The sequence below is a fragment of the Polypterus senegalus genome, chromosome 14, assembly GCF_016835505.1.
Source record: "Polypterus senegalus isolate Bchr_013 chromosome 14, ASM1683550v1, whole genome shotgun sequence".
Classification (NCBI taxonomy): Eukaryota; Metazoa; Chordata; class Cladistia; order Polypteriformes; family Polypteridae; genus Polypterus; species Polypterus senegalus.
In genome coordinates, this window is record NC_053167.1 from 3,546,529 (window position 1) to 3,564,837 (window position 18,309).

The 18,309-nt window shown below is 40.3% G+C and overlaps 1 protein-coding gene across 2 annotated transcripts in view; it reads right to left on the reverse strand.

The window, feature by feature from the left end:
* LOC120514783 (serine incorporator 3-like) overlaps positions 1-17,417 on the reverse strand; it is a 102,676-nt gene extending 85,259 nt beyond the window's left edge. Inside the window, exon 1 of one of the 2 annotated variants that reach the window (XM_039735339.1) lies at positions 17,245-17,417. In XM_039735339.1, coding sequence (XP_039591273.1) covers positions 17,245-17,250 — 6 coding nt within the window. In that variant the 5' untranslated portion in view covers positions 17,251-17,417. Of the gene's footprint in view, positions 1-16,443; positions 16,893-17,244 lie in introns of those variants that run through there. The other variant, XM_039735337.1, reaches the window with a different exon arrangement.
* Between the last annotated feature and the right edge of the window lie 892 nt (positions 17,418-18,309).

Genomic DNA, 18,309 nt, shown 5'->3' on the forward strand with positions numbered 1-18,309 from the left:
CATTGCATACGACGACAACTCGCAGAGCCACGCCCACCAACTCAGACGCGACAACACAGAAGAAATGGCGTCATTTATATTCGTCTGTCGTTGAGGCCACATGCACCTCAGAGCTACGTTGACTATTCATAGAGGCATGTTTCTCGCGGAGGTGAATCCCCATATGCAGCGTGTAAAACAGTTTGCGAGGGGTATCCCATGGGATCCTTACAGCAATCCTTTACAACTGAGATTAAAACACAATGAAGTAAGCAGTCTCTAAAAACCGAGTTTTCAGTTACGACGCACGAGCGCGTGCACCATGGCAAACTGTTTTATACGCTACATACAGCAATTCGCATCCGTGAGAAACATGTGTCTTCTTAGATGTTCCTGCAGGACCACAGAAAGTCTGTGAGTCACAGGTGCAACTGGACTGTGCAAAGACAACAACGACTCAAGTGACGAGTTGGAGGTGGGCACATGAGCGATGGCAGTCTGCCAGTTTTCAATCACGGACGATTGTGTGTTGGTTCGTTCCGTGCATTGTTACAATGTTGCTTTTCTTGCTGATTTATTACATTACCCATTTTTCAAATGTTAATTTTCTCCCTGTGCTTAAAAATCATTAAAAAACCGGCCTGATTATGCGGCGTATGGTACGCCCCGGGTTGGCTAGTAGATTATAAATGATTAAGAGTAAGCTACTTGAAAACTGCCATTTACTTCCAGTATAACATTTATTAAATGCAGGTACCACACCACTTTAAAACTTGGGTTTAATGGTACTTTAGCACTACTAGTATACCGCAAAAACTCTATATGGTACTGTATATTAAAACAGTCATTATATTCCTGGTAGATTTGGTCTCCTGAATGTTCGCTGTGGTGCAAGTAGGTGCTAAAAGCTAAATGATTGCAATTAAGTCCTGTTTACAATGTAATAATTGTTCTTGTCAGGGGAAATGCAAAAGTCACTAAGCCTTGCACTGTAGTAGCCTACAAAAACACAAGCAGCCAATCAATCGTGTGGATCAATCACCATCATTCTTCTCTCTCATGATGAAGCAACAGAAAAAAATAAGAATGCAATAAAAACATGCTTCTACTGTTCCAAATGTAACATTGGGCTACGTGTTGTTGAACGTTTCAAAACATGTCACAGGATGGATGTGTACTAAATCTGCATCACTACAACAGTGCCCACTAGACATACCTTTTCTATGGGATTTATGTTGACACTACATGTAATATTTTTTTCTTGTTAAACTTTAGTTTTTGAGTAATTTTTCCTGGAGTTAAAATACCAATATAGAGGTTAATATAGAAGTGATTTAATTATCCATGCTCTGCTGTGACTCGTCCTAAAAACCAGTAAGAAGAAGCCAGGTATTTAACTCCACATAGTTCAAACCTGTACAGAGAGTACTGCATCCAAGGCAGGTACAAAATGCAAGAAGATTGCCAGTTTATCACAGAACACATTCCCATACTCATTACATTACCCAATTCAGAACTGCCAAGTTGCATGGTCCTTTGACGGTATGGTCATATAACAGGACTTTTCACTATTGACACACTTGACCTAATGAATTACCCATTGGTGGATATTTATCTTGAACTTGGAAAGAATACACATTTTTTTTCTGCAAAGTCTCTCTTATCAACAGAGTAAGCCCACAAACACTGCAGAAATACACTGGTGCTACAGTAAACAAGTATAATTTAAATTTTGGAAAATTAAAAAGTTGTATTCCACAAGCTAACAAAAAGATCCTGTGCATTTTAAAAGTATTCTAGAAATGATTCATCCTAACTGTGTCTGCCTCTTGTGTTGTGAGGAAGGAGGCTGAAAGCACACTAAGGAGTTGCGGTCACTCCTCCGAAACCCCCTCTTAAACGGTGATATAATGGGAAACAAATATATATTTTTTACCTCCTTTATGCTCGATCAGCTGGCTTGCTGCTGCTGCTGCTTGTGCAGTGCTGCGTGATCTGCATGTCGCACAACACTTCGAACATTTAAAAACCTGAACAGCAGCTGTTCTCCTTGTCTCGCAGGATGTTAAAGTGTCTCCGAAAAAAATAATGTCTCGACCTAAGATTTTTTTTTATAGAATAGGGAGACATATTTTTCTGAATCTAGTTTGCTCACTAAAATTCCCAGAATCCCAGTGACACTGTGGTCAAAGTAATAAGCTTGCCTTTGACAAGATGAAAGATGATTGTAGAGAACACAAACACCCACATATATACCTACACAAATACATGCCTCAGTTAACATGTACATCTTCAGAATGAAGGAGGAAGCTAGAGTGCATGGGTAAAACCCACAAGGCAAGCTTAACAGAGAGGGTTATTTAAACCCAGCTTTCTGTAGCTGTGAGTCAGCACTGTTAACCATTACCACTTCTCAAAAAAAAAGATGACAGAATGTCACATCATTAAATTGGTCAGCTATACAATGTTAAAAATCGCTGTTTTATTCATGTTTAACTAACTGAAAATACTGAATAGTTTCTTTTTCAGAGTTGCAGCTGTTGGCGAGTAAGGCAGGATCAAGCATGAGCCAAACACGGACCAAAAAAAATCAAAGTTAGTTTTAAAGTTTTAGTGAAATTTCAAAGCAAATGGTCCACACAACAATAGAGAAAAGTAGTTACACATGTAGAATAAAAGGCAAAAAAAAAAAAATCCTTCTTCTTGTGAAACTTAAATGATTTGTTTCTACAGTTAAGGATGAGATATTTCTCTGTGCTTTACTTCACATTCAGGATGTTCTAAGAATATGGCTTTGCACATACAACTGAGCACGTTAAGGCCCGGTTTGAAACCGTGTGCCCTCCATTCCCTACCCACGGCAAGGCAGGTCACTAACGGAGACTAATCTTCAATCAGGGATACAAGAAATAGTTAGAATATTGCATTTCAATTCAGCTTGTGGAGGTTATAAGAACCTCACATATACAATGCACCAGTTTACAGGCAAACATTTAACATAACTAAGAAAATACTTCTATTAACTTAACATGACCCAAATAACTGGCAAATGGCACTAACAAGAGTCTCAAGTCTAGTCTAATTCATCTACAATAAAAAGACCGCAAAACATTTCTCATGTATTTTTTATTTAACTCCATTATCCTCCAAAAACATTTACTTGGGAATAGGAAGTATGGAAAATTAGATAATGGTTCTGCTCTGAACTTTTATCTCAGTGTACTGCAAAAACAAAACTTGTCTGCCAGGGTTTTTGCCAGCTGCAGCTGAATAAAAGTTTTGAAGAGCTAAATGTTAACTGTAATGTGTATTTCCTGGCGGTCTGCCATCCAAGGACTAACCCAGTCAAATCCTTCTAAGCTGGCAACCTTGGCATGGTGGCAGGACTTGTGCACCTCAATCATCCTTAGGGAAATGTTGTCTGGAGATATGTGCTCCTGTTAAAAGACTACCCATAAAACACTGGTCATTGGGGTGGTGAAAGTGGGATTTGGGATCACAAGCCAGACAAAGGCCCATTCCTAACTGACCCTCAAGAGTGTTCTAATTAAAATGGTGGAAATACTCACCCAGAATAAGGTTATCTAAGATTCACTCATGTATTCGGGACTCAAGGTCATTTTCACTGGCAAGCACCTGGTGGTTGAATGACTCACAAAACCAGTCAGTCTCAGCCAAAGAAAACTGTGTTGGGCCACAATATGGGTTCACGCCCCCAACAAAGCAAAGTGTGAAGTTCAACGACAGTCAGGTGACAGGCTGTACTGTGACACAGCCAGACGAAACTGATCTTGAAAACAGAAACTGGCTTTTGTCACACGGAACTGGACTTCTCTGGCAACAACGGATAAAAACCTCTTAGTCTATGTTGAAAAATAGCCTGGTAGATACGATATACAGTATATGGACTCGCCTCTATACACAGCATTAGCTATGGATCCAGAACTTCCAGATCAAGAGTAGTCTCTCACCTAATCTGAAGTTACTTTGGATTCAGTGCTTAAAAGGGTACCATCTACCAACTCTGCAGTGTTACCTGGAAACATCAACACTCATGTATGGAATAACAGAGATACCTGGAGAAACAGCCTCCCTATACTGAATCCAAGTATTAAATTGTTATTAGATTTTTATCCTAGTCACAGATTGCCCATTGTCACAGGAGGCTGGGGGTCAGACCCAGCTGGGACACCTGGAAGGACCGGGAGGTGATCTTTATGTCCCCTGGGCCACGAGAGGGCAACCACCCTGGATGCTGAGGGGACCACAGGGAAGGAGCAAGGAGGCTCAAGCCCAATGGAGCCCGTGGCCATCGCCAGGGGGCGCTCCGAGCGTTGTGGAGCCCAGAAGATTAACACTTCCGCCACTGGGAAGGTGGGGAAAGAGCCTTTCAGCGGCACCCGGAGTGCCTCCGGGTGCAAGGGCAGCACTTCAGCCACACCAGGAAGTGATGCCGGAAGAGTGTCATCAGGCACCTGGAGCACATCCGGATGGGAATAAAAGGGGCCACCTCCCTACAATCAGGGAGCTAGAGTCGGGAGCGGGAGCAGGACGAAGCTCCCGTGAGGAGAGGAAAGGCAGCCCATGGACATTTGGAAGAGAGACCCGTAAGGAGAGGGCGATTGGTGCGGGAGCACTGTGTGTTGTGTGGACTTTATTTAATAAATGTGTGTTGGGACAAAGTTTTGGTGTATGTCTGGTGGTGCTCGGACCCGGGTCTTACACAATAAAGAGCACTATCTTCCAGCACAAGTTTGTAAATATACATAGTATTAGTAACTTGGTTCCAAAGGTCAATGATCCACATTGTAATTGTAATATCTGCTCTGAGGCCACATGTTTTGGACACATGGCTAAACAGAGGTACCAACCCCTCCACTGATCACCATTTGATGCTGAGCTGGTTCTACTTGACCGAGTACCTGTGGGACAAACCTTGACCCAAAAAAGCAAAAAAAAAAAAAAAAGAAAATAAGCAGGAAAAGAAATTGTCAAGTATATGAAAGAGTCCTTTTATGCATTGTTGGCAAGCAGAGTTTCTAGATTTCAGTGAGAAGTACTGGCAAAACAAAAATGTGGCACCCATATTAGTGGTCAAAGTGCAGGCTAATTTATTTGTGGAGTATGGAGAGGATTAAGGCAGGGTATGTGGAATGTTGCTCAGGTTCTTCTCAACAAGATTGGAAAAACACCAGGAATGTTACAAGAACAGATATTTCAATACCAATTTGGTACCAAAGTTCTGAAAAACATAATGATACCAGCTTTTTTTCCAGTATTGGTTATACCAAGAAGATCAGAACTACATTCATGCATGACTGCAAGTAGACTAGTTACTCCAGAAAGCAAAATAACACTGTGGTGGATGGCCGGCCGTTTATCCCGGCCAATACCCTCAAGCCGCCAGGTGGAGCCCTCCTTACAGTATGGAGGTCCCCAGAAGACCAGCAGGGCATCATGGATAATGTAGTTTTTATACGCAGCCCTGCTGGATGCCATGGGGGCCACTAGGAGATGCTGCAGGGAGGAATAACGGGTATTTTCCCTACGCCCCGGAAGCACACATGGACAAGGGGAATGACAGGCTTCCGGGGTGAAGAAAAGGACTTGTACTTGACCCGGAAGGGATTGAGAGTCACATGGACTGGGGATTGGAACACTTCCGGGTCAGGGAATATAAAAGAATTGTGGGAACTCCCAGATGGCGAGCTGAGCTGGGTGGAAGGGTGGCAACGCGTCTGGGAGTGGAGGATTGTGTATTATTTGTATTATTGTGATTATTTAGGAGTATTGTGGTGGAGAGTGTACTTTGTGCACTGTGGCGATTAAATAAAGTCGAATCTTGGACTTTTACCTGGTGTCTGGAGTCGTGGACAGGGGTTCAAGGGAGCGAGAGCGCCCCCTATCGGTCACACACACACACAATAAAAATGAAGTAAAAATTACACATAAAAATTTCTCACTGTGAAGATGAAACAGCACCACATTAACACATGTCAAAAAGAATGAGAGCGGAGGTTATGTCTGTAAATGCTTTTTCGTTTTCACAAGAGAATTTCAACACGTGAGTGCAGGGAAAAAAAATGCATTCATACAGGCTTGCATTATTTCCACTTTTATCCTGTTATGGAAAGACACAGATGTTTGTGCACTTTGAAAGCGAAATAATATTGCAGATCAAATATGTGTAATCATTTAATTTCTATTATTACGCATTTGTAGTTGGAGATGAAAAGATAATATGATTAATCGCTTTTACATAGTGTTCTACACAGACCAAATAAATGAAACGAGACTTGCCATTCATCCTCTTCTATCCACTTCTACAGATGTCCATCAGTCAAAGCATCTATTTATTTTCTAACTGGGGTACACAGTTCTGGATCACGCTGGGTGAGACTCACATGCATCCAATAGCTAGGTATATAGGGCCATGAGATCTGGTGTGCTGCCAATGCAAATAACTGTAGTAAGTAGACAGCGAGGAAGATTCAAACAAAGTGGCTACTTGGCTTCTTTACACCACTGACACAAGTTTCTCCAATTGTTAATACCACAATAAAATGTATTTAGAGTTTCAATGCTTTGAAGGACAAGGCATATCTTCCCATTATTACGACATGTACTGTGTTAAGAGAGAGGCGTAATCGCTAAACAGCATTGCTAAATATGAATCTGCAACAAATCAGTGTCTTTCATTTGGCTTTAAAAGGCAAACTAACATTCATGAGTATAACCAATAAGTGAAAACTTTCATCATGTATTTGAATGGTACGTTGAAGAGTGTAATGCTGTGTCACAGTTAAATTCACAGATTACAGGTAATGACAGCCAAAGTAATTTTGAAATTCTGGATTTGTACACGGGCATTAGCAATAAAGTCTGAGCACTCACACAAGACACTTTGAAAACCTCAAAACGAAAGCTGCTTAACAGGAGTTCTGAATTAAATGATTCATGTAACACTGGAAAAGTTTGACTTCACCTGGGAAATTTTAACAATGGGACAAATGTAAAAAAAAAAAAGAAGGACAGACAAATTTAGAAATTTAAAAGCACCATGTTTCTGACATTTGAAATTTGAATTAATTAGATTAACCCATTAATCCGTTACTGTTTAGTACTATTTTTTTAACCAGCTAATGATGCAAATATAAATTTTACAAGTGCAAATGTTACAATAATAACTGGATTGGTTTGCCGAAAAACCAGACATTAAAAGCATGTTGTTACAACAAAAACAATTTTGACAAATTGGTTTAATGGAAATATCTGGATTTATCTTGTAATTCACCAATTCAACACTACATATATAATGTTTGCATTTTAATATTTTTTATGGATTTTAAGCAGTAGTTTTCAGTTACTGGACAGAGAATGTCAGAGAATAAATTTATAATGCTAAGTAAACTCTGGTACTTCATGAAATTTCATTATTTATAAACCCTTTATGCTGAAAATAACCCAAAAATTCTGAACCCCATTTGTTGTTACACAGTGAGGATCTCCACCTCAGACACACGTTAAAGTTTAAGCCCTGCATTGTATTTTGATAATTATAAAAGTCAATAGGGCAGCACGGTGGCACAGTGGGTAGCGCTGTTGCCTCGCAGTTAGGAGACCCGGGTTTACTTCCTGGGTCTTCCCTGCATGAAGTTTGCATGTTCTCCCCGTGTCTGCATGGGTTTCCTCCCACAATCCAAAGACATGCAGGTTATGTGCATTGGCGATTCTAAATTGTGCTTGGTGTGTGTATGTGTGCGCGACTTTCTGCTCACTCCTGCACAGAGCTTAAACAACTGGGCACATCCACATAAAACAACAAGGGTTAGCTTTCTTGAAGGATTTTACTGGACATATCTCATTGAAAACTGAAGTACATACAAAGAAAACATGTGTACAACCAAAGACAGCAAATTAAGAAGTAATGATTTACAAAGCAGTGCATAGCAGACAGTATACATTAAACAATAAAGCTTTAAGTTAAAAGACACTTAGATTTCCAGGGCCAGATCGTGACAAGTGATGTGTACTCAAAGATTCAGATTTCTGTGTACCATAACTAACCAAACCTAGACGTTTATATATCTTAAAGCCATGGACGTGACCAAAACAAGAGTGAGATAAAAGGGGTGCATTGTATCGAAATGTTTATTATAGGATCAACTAGAGCTTCATGGACATTTATATCACCACTGTAAGTGTGGGATGTGACTCTCAGGTGTGTTAATAAATGACAAGACAAAGGGAGCGCAGAGATAGATAGATAGATTAGATAGATACTTTATTAATCCCAAGGGGAAATTCACATAATCCAAATAACAGTAACAGCTAACAGCATGTTTGGCAGAACACTGTTAGTATTTCTTGTTATATTAGAATGTACTTTAATAAAAAGCCATTGAATAGGATTTCTGTGCCGTGGTATCAAAAGGTACTGAGTATCGTTAAATTTCACTTGTACAGAACACTGATCTCAACCCGAGATATTCCTGTAAGGTAGAAGGAACACATTGAGAAGGGGACAGAGAGAGAGAATATGTGGCTGGGGTTGGGTACATCTATGTGAATGGGGTCACTGAAGTGATTAAACAAATCTCTGCAGTGACAAAGACAAAGCAATGAATGTAATCTGAACAGAAAACTCTGAATATTATGGGGGTGTTTTGGTTACTTTGCATCTTCAGTGTTGCATAGAATGCACACTTCTTACTACACTTGAGAAAGCCTATGCCAGGGTACTGGAAAAGTTAGTCTGCTCGCCTGAATCTGAGGTTTAGCTGTCAGACAATGTGAACTCCATCTTGCCTTTGGAACACTAGACCATTGCTTTGCCCTTGCACAGATATTTGAAGGGTTGATGTGATTTGCGAATCCTGTCTGCATATGCTTTGTGGAAACAGTTAGTGGCCATGTACATGATGTTATATTTTCAAAGGTGCTACAAGTTCATGGAGTTTGAGGACCACTGCTACATGACATTTGGTTCCTGTATTATTAGGCCAAGAGTTGCATTGTTATACTATACTTGCTAGTGCCAACTCACACATTGAACTGTATCTACCATATATACTCACGGATAAGTTCTCCCATGGATAAGTCGGGGCTTGATTTTACCATTTAACTTCTGGTATTTTATAATGTAGGTTGTATAAGTCGAATGCGGAAAACTTATGCTATTGGTCCAAGAGGTTATGATATGCTCACACCCACCTAAGAGAGTAACCACAGAGGACACGGCCTTATTTTTTCTTTGTATTGTGCCTACATGACTACACGGTAATAACCAAACTATTCCAAACTATTGTTTGCATTGATTTGTGTTTTTTGTATCTCACATCCTCATACACCTTTACCGTAAGAGCATCCCTTATCTACGATGGAGCATTTGATTAGGAAAAAAATATGAAGCTGGTTTTATATTAAAAGTTGCTGAAGTGACGAAAGAAATTGGTAACTGCGCTGCTGCAACAAAATTCGATGCGTCTGAGAAACTGATGCAAGATTGGAGGAGGCAAGAAGAAAAAAAAAAAAATTTAATTGTCGCATTTTTGAACTGGCATATAAGTCAGGGTCTGATTTTATGATGGACTGTTCCGGTTTCAAGACCCGACTTATATGTAAGTATATATTGTGATTAATACCAAGGGTATATCTGTATATGGAGGAGACATTAACTGTAACAATTATGAACGGTAATATTTACTCGTCAAGTCAAACGAATTGAAATTTCAAATATCCACCACTGGATGCTCTCAGTTTCCACATCTCACCACTCATTTTTTTTTTAAAGATATGTCCCAACCATAACAATACTTTTGTGAAATCAAACTTGTCATTTTAAGATTATTATTACTTTATTTCAGATTTCTGTTTCATTAAAACAGTTCAGATATCAGGTTTAATCCATCTCTCCGTAAAACAAAAAATGCCACTGTACTTGAACGTGCCATGACCTGCTATAAGAACAGACAGTTCATCTGTCCTACTTGACAGCAATCGAACAATGCCGAATACAATAGATGGTAGATCAGTTGTAAAACCTTTCGTCTTGCTTTTACTGTCATGGCTCATTACATCCTTCGTATTTTACAGTACAGCCTTACATATGTAAATTGAAATAACAAAATGCATGATTAAGGCACACTTAAAAATGCTTGTTGAAATACTCCAAAATTACAGTATATGTTTCTTATCCCATGCACTTTGTAGTGATGGCTGAGGACAAGTTATGTTTTCATGCAAAACAAGAGGAAAACATCTCTATATCCTTGACTTCACTAATAATTAAGAGATCCATTAGTTCATTAAATATAATAAAAATATTTGCTATTGTTTTGTGACGGTATACTTATAATGACTCATCTAATCGTTTTTAGTGTGTTTGTCACAAAAAGCCTACATATATCATTTAAAAATATTGCTACTTTCTTGCTTTTATAAGTTTTACTTTTCTACTTTTGTTTGTCTATTCTTATTGTAGGTGTCCATCCATCCATTATCCAACTCGCTATATCCTAACTACAGGGTCACGGGGGTCTGCTGGAGCCAGTCCCAGCCAACACAGGGCGCAAGGCAGGAAACAAACCCTGAGCAGGGCGTCAGCCCACCGCAGTATTGTAGGTGTCATGTTTCAAAAATACAACACAATTTTAAACTGAACCAGCTTAAAGCATTACAACATGCAGGACAGTCTTGGCTCAGTAATCGCGACACCCCACAATTCAAAGCACAAAACAATAATTAAAAAAAAAAAAATGTTATGTCTTTATATTGAAAATGAACAAATATCTAACCTCCATATTGCAAATGTCTAATAATTACTAAATTGAGCACACAGGATTCAAATAATTTTATATCTGAGCACACAGGCTTCCATGTTATAAACTTACTAGAAGTAATTAAGGATTGCATTCTGCAAACTTTTTAATCTTTCTCGTATAATGGAAAACACAGTTATCATAATAATATATACAGGTACAGAAAAATGTATAGAATGGTATTAACATACACATGAACTGGAATGATAATTATAAATTCCCTGATAAATAATTGTGCAATTCAGATGTGTAATCTAAGTAAAAAAAAATAAAACCTCCTGGTTCTGACTTCTTAAAGAATATTGGTAGTGAAATCAGTTCTACTGAATACAGAAGACAGCAATAAAACACTCAACAGTTATCAAAAGATATTCTGCTTCCGTTCAATAAAATACATGTATATTTTAATACACAGGAAACATTTTAAAGACTAAACATTGTGGGACAACATTTGTTCTAATACCAGCTGTCCCCAGTGGCTCCGCTCACGTAGTAGTGAAACAGGACAAACTTTAAAAATCAAAAATAAAATTAGAAAAAGTTATTTGTATTGTGAAGAATTTATATCGATAGCGTTCATATCCAAGGGCCTCTTGATATACAGTACAATATTTTTGGTTTTGCTATCAGGGGCGAGAATGTAGCTGTGATCTCTTTGCCAAAAATATAAAAAGTTGCCAGGGTATCTCTTGCCAAGCGGAAGGTAGGTACACTCCAGCGTCAAATGTTGGCACTGTATCTCATCGTGTTCATCTCTGATGGGAGAGTGTCCCCTACGTGAGGAGAAGAGCATGTGGCCGTGATATCTCTTCCATATAGCAACTACCCTCTAAAACACACATAGCTCTGATCTCTCTCTCAAAAACATCAAACGTTACTCTTTAACAGTCTCTAAATGATAATGTCTGCTGAACAAACAGGTATTGCTAGCTAAGTGAGAGCAAGGTACACTCCAACATATGGCGAGAGGTAGAGCAACTCAAATGGAGGCTGGCTCGTAAGTGCGGATGGTCCTGTCCACCTCCCTACTCCTGTGGTCCTGCCTTCTAACACACCCCAACCCCAGCCCCCCTCAAACCAAAACCCCCAAACCCCCACAGGCGCATACTGTCTCTCGGACTCACACGAATAAATCTGTGCCATAATCGCAAACGTGGTGACAGAAGTCGCAAAATCAACCGGAATGTTTGAGGAAATTATACAGAAAAGCCTGATCTAAATCAGTTAAGTAGTTCTATTGTGAAAAGCGGACATACATATATACATACAGACGTTGGATATTATATATAGAGACATAAGGGTTAATTTTACAGTAGGGTTTCTTAAACTATGGGCTGCAAAAAAAAAAACCTATACCTTAAAAATATGTCACTGTTGGGTCGAGAGTTACTGTCGTATTTGGTAATAAGTCACCGATGGTTTGCAGAATGTGTCACTGCAGGATGATTAACCAATCAACATTGCTGCAACAATCGTCCTCGATTCTCCAAGGATGGTCTTCCACCACACAGTTAATCATCCAGCCATTCAACAAAGTATGGGTCTCTAAGACGCTAAAAAGGACAAGACTTCCTTACAACAAAAAAGTTTAAGAAAACATGTTTAACAATAATAATTTTCGGCATCACTTATGTAGTATAGGGCAGCACGGTGGCGCAGTGGTAGCACTGCTGTCTCGCAGTAAGGAGACCCAGGTTCGCTTCCCAGGTCCTCCTTGCGTGGAGTTTGCATGTTCTCCACGTGTCTGCGTGGGTTTCCTCCCACAGACACGCAGGTTAGGTGCATTGGTAATCCCAGATTGTCCCTAGTGTGTGTGTGTGTGTGTCCTGCGGTGGGCTGGCGTCCTGTCTTGCGCTCTGTGTTGGCTGGGATTAACTCCAGCAGACCCCTGTGTTGGGATATAGCGGGTTGGAAAATGACTGACTGACTTATGTAGTATAATGAACTACAGTGCTACCTCGGTAAACGTCTGCTTTGGAATAAGTCCAATATGGTATATGTCCTGTTTGGATGCGAAAAATTTTGCTTGGTATACGACCTTTGTTTGGAATACGACTCGCGTGCTACCCTTGTTTACCTCTCTCGAGACAAAGCCAGGACTGCCCATGAGCGTCAGTGTGCCAGTTGCTAGCATTCAATGAACAACCCGCACCATAACTCTCTGTGAATTTTCACGTGTGTGGTATAGCGGGTCCACAGTTCCTGCCAAAGGCCAGTTTTAAAATAAATAAGCACCACGTTCGCTGCGTGCTGGCTCTGCAAGTGGATAGTATTGGGCTGAAGTGGTTCTCAGGGCAATTCACGATGTGGCCGTTTCTCACCCAAGTGCACAGGTGACAGACCATCCGCATTCGTGATTGTTCCTGGGGCTGCTGATTTCAGCTGCCATGCCCTCTTGATAAACAGAAGCGCATGTCGGCTAGAAGGGGAGGAATAAAGAAAGAAAGGACGGACGGGAGGTTGCAGGAGAAAGGAGGAAGCAGCAGCAGCAGGAGAGAGAGAGAGAGAGAACAGAGGCAGGCTCGCGTTGCAGCTGAACAGGGAGCTTGGGTGTTGGGCCTACACCCGGTGAACAGTAGTAGTGGTCACTCCCGCTGACTGATCATGGAGCGGGATTGACCAGAAGGAGGTCGCTGTGGATCCCAAGTCGCTGTCAGGAGGAGCCTACCGGAGCCAGCGATTGGAGAGGTGAACTGAACAGCTGAAGTAGGCAGAGTCAAGGTCAGCTGCAAGTAGGGCGACTCTCCTGTTGGGAAGCCCAGTGGGGAGAAGCAGGGGGGCTGCCAGGTAAAAAGGCATCGGGCTTCTTGTTATTTATTTATTTATTTATTTTTTAAAGAATGCTTCCTACTCTATTTTAACCTTGTTGTTTTTAAGAAGACTTTTCTATTGTTTTTAACCTCCACGTTTCACTTCTGATTATATGGAATTATTTATTGGAACTTTGGAGACTGCACTTTAATTTGAACACCTTGTTCTGTTGATTGTTTTAATAAAAGCACTTTGCACTTTTTCACCATCCCATGCTTTGTTGTGCCTCACTGCTAAGCTCATCTGTAACATTACCGACGGTGTAGGGTTCAAGGGCTCCCCGACAGCAGATGGGAGCATACAGCAAACCCGCATCGTCACAACGTGATTTTGTGTTTTTCACATAAATTTGAATTGATTGTTGAAATGTATGAAGGTGGTATGCGTATCCGGGACATGGCTGCTGCATTCTGTATGCCGAGAACGACGGTATCTACGATTGTGAAAAACAAAGACATTATTAAAAAGTAAAGTGAGGTTAAATTTTCATTTATTTAATCTAATTGCTTTTGTATTTATGTATTTTAGTATTAAGCAGTGTTTAAAGTTTATACAACCCCATCAATGTAAAATATGCCAATAACAGGATTTTTTTTCATGGGAACGGATTAATCATTTTTCCATTATTTCTTATGGGAAAATTTGTTTGGTATACGTCCTGTTCGGTATAAGTCCAAGGACCTGGAACGGATTAAGGACGTATACTGAGGTACCACTGTAGAATTATTCTTCTGCATATATTTTGTTTAAAAATCATAAGAAAAAAAGAAGCTGTGACTACAGCCACTATGCTACTGACTTGCAAACAGACAAGCTACTGTCTTTCTTATTCTGCAACCACCATAAAACAGAACGAAGGCAGACCTTCCCATCCATTACATGTGAAAAATCATTGGTTTTTATTTTAGGTTGATCGTTTTCTGGGCCTCAGGGACACAGGATCAATCCATTAAAGAAAAACATTTTTCCTTCGGTTGTCCCAAAATAGCCAAACATTTCTTGCTTTTGAGTCAATCAGGAATTTTAGATTTCACACACAGACAGCAAAAATTGTACAGGTAATTGTTCATAATTCTATACAAATGCTATATTTCAGTGTGTCAAATAGGTGTAAGGTCCCCATGTAAATAGAAAACCTTTAAAAACGAAGTCTTAAAAACTTTTCTCCCTGGACTCACGTACACCAATGCATTTTAGGATTACTGTACCTTTATCAAGGCCAGACATAAAATAAATGAAAATACATCCATCCATTATCCAACCCGCTATATCCTAGCTACAGGGTCACGGGGGTCTGCTGGAGCCAATCCCAGCCAACACAGGGAGCAAGGCAGGAAACAAACCCTCCACGGGGCACACACACAGTAGGGACAATTTAGGATCGCCAATGCACCTAACCTGCATGTCTTTGGACTGTGGGAGGAAACCGGAGCACCCGGAGGAATCCCACGCAGACACGGGGAAGCGAACTCGGGTCTCCTAACTGCGAGGCAGCAGCGCTACCCACTGTGCCACATGAAAATACACACATAAATAAATCTATCAAATGAACGACTGTTTAAAATTTGTAATACGGAGGCTGAGTCTACGTTGTTGTCATTTATCAACATAAGTACTTTTACATTTCATGATGTCATTGCCATTCTGTACTTTGCTTTGCATATTAAGTGCAATGCAGAAATCAGTCTATGATGGAATGGCAATCAAACTGAAAACACACCCAAGTACCAGACCAGATTAAAATCACAATCAACCTCACACCCCTAACATCGAAGACTTTTAATCCAGTTTAAGATTATGGGAGCTTGAAACCTATCCATGCAGCATCAGGTGCAAGGCTTGAATCTCCTCTGCACAGGATGTCAAACTCAGGAAATGTATCTAATATGCATCTCTTTCAGATGTGGGAGGAAAACTGCAGTACTAGGAGAAACAAATTCCAACAGTGACGGGTACTGCAGACAAACTCAATAAAGCCACTGCAAAGACTATGGAGATGTGAGGCAATGTTTCTAACAACTGTGCCACATTGGCACCCAACTATTAATTTTACGTTATCATCATTTACCACTGAATTATTCTATCTGTTTCATTTTAGCACTTGTAAAAGACAAACTGAAATCACAAAATATAAGCCCTGCTATTTTTTTGTGGCTGACATCTAAACATTAAAATCTTTGTCATTAAAACAACAGCCGGCAAAGTTTTTGCTCATCCACAGGTTTCCTTGCTCTCATGTCTTCAGCATTAGCAATGGAAAAGCCTCCGTAGTAAGCCTCCAGACAGTAAACAACTTAATACTTAAGCTACAGCTTCAAGGTCACAGCTCGAAAAAGGAAAGAATCAAGAAATCTTTGAAATTACCATTCACATCATACGTTAGATTTTTTTTAGTACCTAATGTATTTTTTTTTACTAAGCCGTCGTTTTATACATGAAATCATATTACTACTACACGAAGATACCACAATAAACACAATATTATTAAAAGAAATGACTCCTATTGTTTTCAGATTTCAAATAAAATTTGATTTTAGCAAGTTGTTTTTAAACACAGCGACAGATTCGGAAGTGGGCAGCCCGTAGTTCCAAGTTTCGATTTGCCGTCACCGCTAATCGGTTTCATTTCTTATGGTGTAATTCGACACGTTGCTCAAGCGCAATGACAAGAATAATATCGGTTCGGGTAATAAGAAAGCCTTAAGAAAGGGTGCGCCACGAGGCCAAAAATTATTACGAGATGGACGCAGTTTCAAAGTATGGGGAGCGATATGTACGTAAATCGCTTTCTAATTCGCTTCCAAGCACAGTAACAACTTCCATATCAACTTACCCAGCTCACCAAAGTGGCACCAAGAACGGCTCCCATCACTTCAGGTCAATTACACAGATTCAAGAAAGCTTTAAATTCTCAACCTCCGAGGATCCACTTGCAGGACTGTTATGTAGCCTTGCTCATCCAACTAGTGGAGGACGACTCCACCCCTCGCCTGTCAAATACTGCCGTGACGTCATGCAAATGCAGAGGTGTGAGGGCAAGTTGTTTGGGCATCTAAGCCGAATTCTTAAAATTCACGTCCGGGGCGGAATGGCCGCCGGTAACACCGGCAAATTTCCTGGTGGGCTGGTGACCTTTCAGGGCCAAACGAGCTGCTGTGCACACGCTTTTAGATCCCCTCCTCAAGTGGTATAATCCCGCTTCGTCCAAGAATTCCGGGAAAATAAGGCGACTCTTTCCCCAAATGGCATAACTCCTAAATGCATGAAATTGAAACTATTTTCGTAACCCGCTCATTGCATTTAACCGTTTTACAGTTTACACCAGAAGTAAAAGAAAAAAAAAACAAAAACGTAGTGCTGAGAAAGCAAGGATTAAACGAAAAAAAAAAAAACAGGACTGGAGTTTTTTTTTAATCCTTTTGCATGCCATCATTGTTACAACGGTTTTAGAGATTACTAATGCAGAAGGAACAAATATGTATTTTATCAATTATTCATAATACAGTAAAAGTATATTGTAACAGCACTGACAAGTTGAATCAGGATTGAGGATGGGTCCATCTCAGGGTTAGCACACACACACACTCACACTCACACTCACACTCACTCACTCACTAAGGCCAGTTCAACTAACCTGCATATCTTCCTGGGGTGAGATCCAGCTTTCACATGATCCTGCCCTGGACACACAGGATGGATAGATGGGGATAAATCACCAACATCATTAGCCGGTGTATGACATTAAATTGGTGCGAGAATTGGGACAAAGAGAAGTCAGACAGTCCAACCTCGTAAAGCAGGGGTTCCCAAATCTGGTCCTGGAGGGCACCGGTAGCTGCAGGTTTTCATTCTAATCCTTTTCTTAATTAGTGACCTGTTTTTGCTCCTAATTAACTTCATTTAATTTGACTTGCTCTTGAAGACTCAGACCCCTTAACTTTTTTCTTTTTCCTTAATTAGCAGCCAAACAATAATGAGACACAAAATGAATCAAAACGGGACCAGCAAAACATGACCAACATTGTCCACCATACAATATCTGAAAATAAAGAAAGGTGAAGGTCTCGGGAATGTTGATCTGTTCAGGTCCCCAAAACATTTTAGCAGTGCTCTTAAAAAAGCAAAATTCAATAATTTAGAAAATGTTTGCTATTGCACAATGACAGCAGCAACAAGCCATACATCCATCCATCCATTACCCGATCCGCGATATCCTAACTACAGGGTCACGGGGGGTCTGCTGGAGCCAATCCCAGCCAACACAGGGTGCAAGGCAGGAAACAAACCCTGGCCAGGGCGCCAGCCCACCGCAGCAGCAACAAGCCATGAAATTAAAAAAACTGGTTTAATTAACGACAAGACTCTGCACCTAATTAAGCAACTGGTTGGAGTGAAATTGGTTGGAGTTTCAGGTCCTGACATAGAAGGTCTTCTGTTGGATCACTCACTTCACATTTCATTTCTTCTTGGATGCCATTTACAAAAAGAAATGAAGCAATTCAGGGGAACAAATCTTAAAAAAACAAGTCAATTAAAATTAATTCAAAGATGTTAATTAGCAGCAAAAACAGTGCACTAATTAAGAAAAGGGTTAGAATGAAAACCTGCAGCCACTGGGGACCCCTGTAGTAAAGTGTTGAATGCTCTGGAGACCTAAATTAGACTTGCTGGGCTCTTCTGAGCAGCTGCTGAAGAGTCT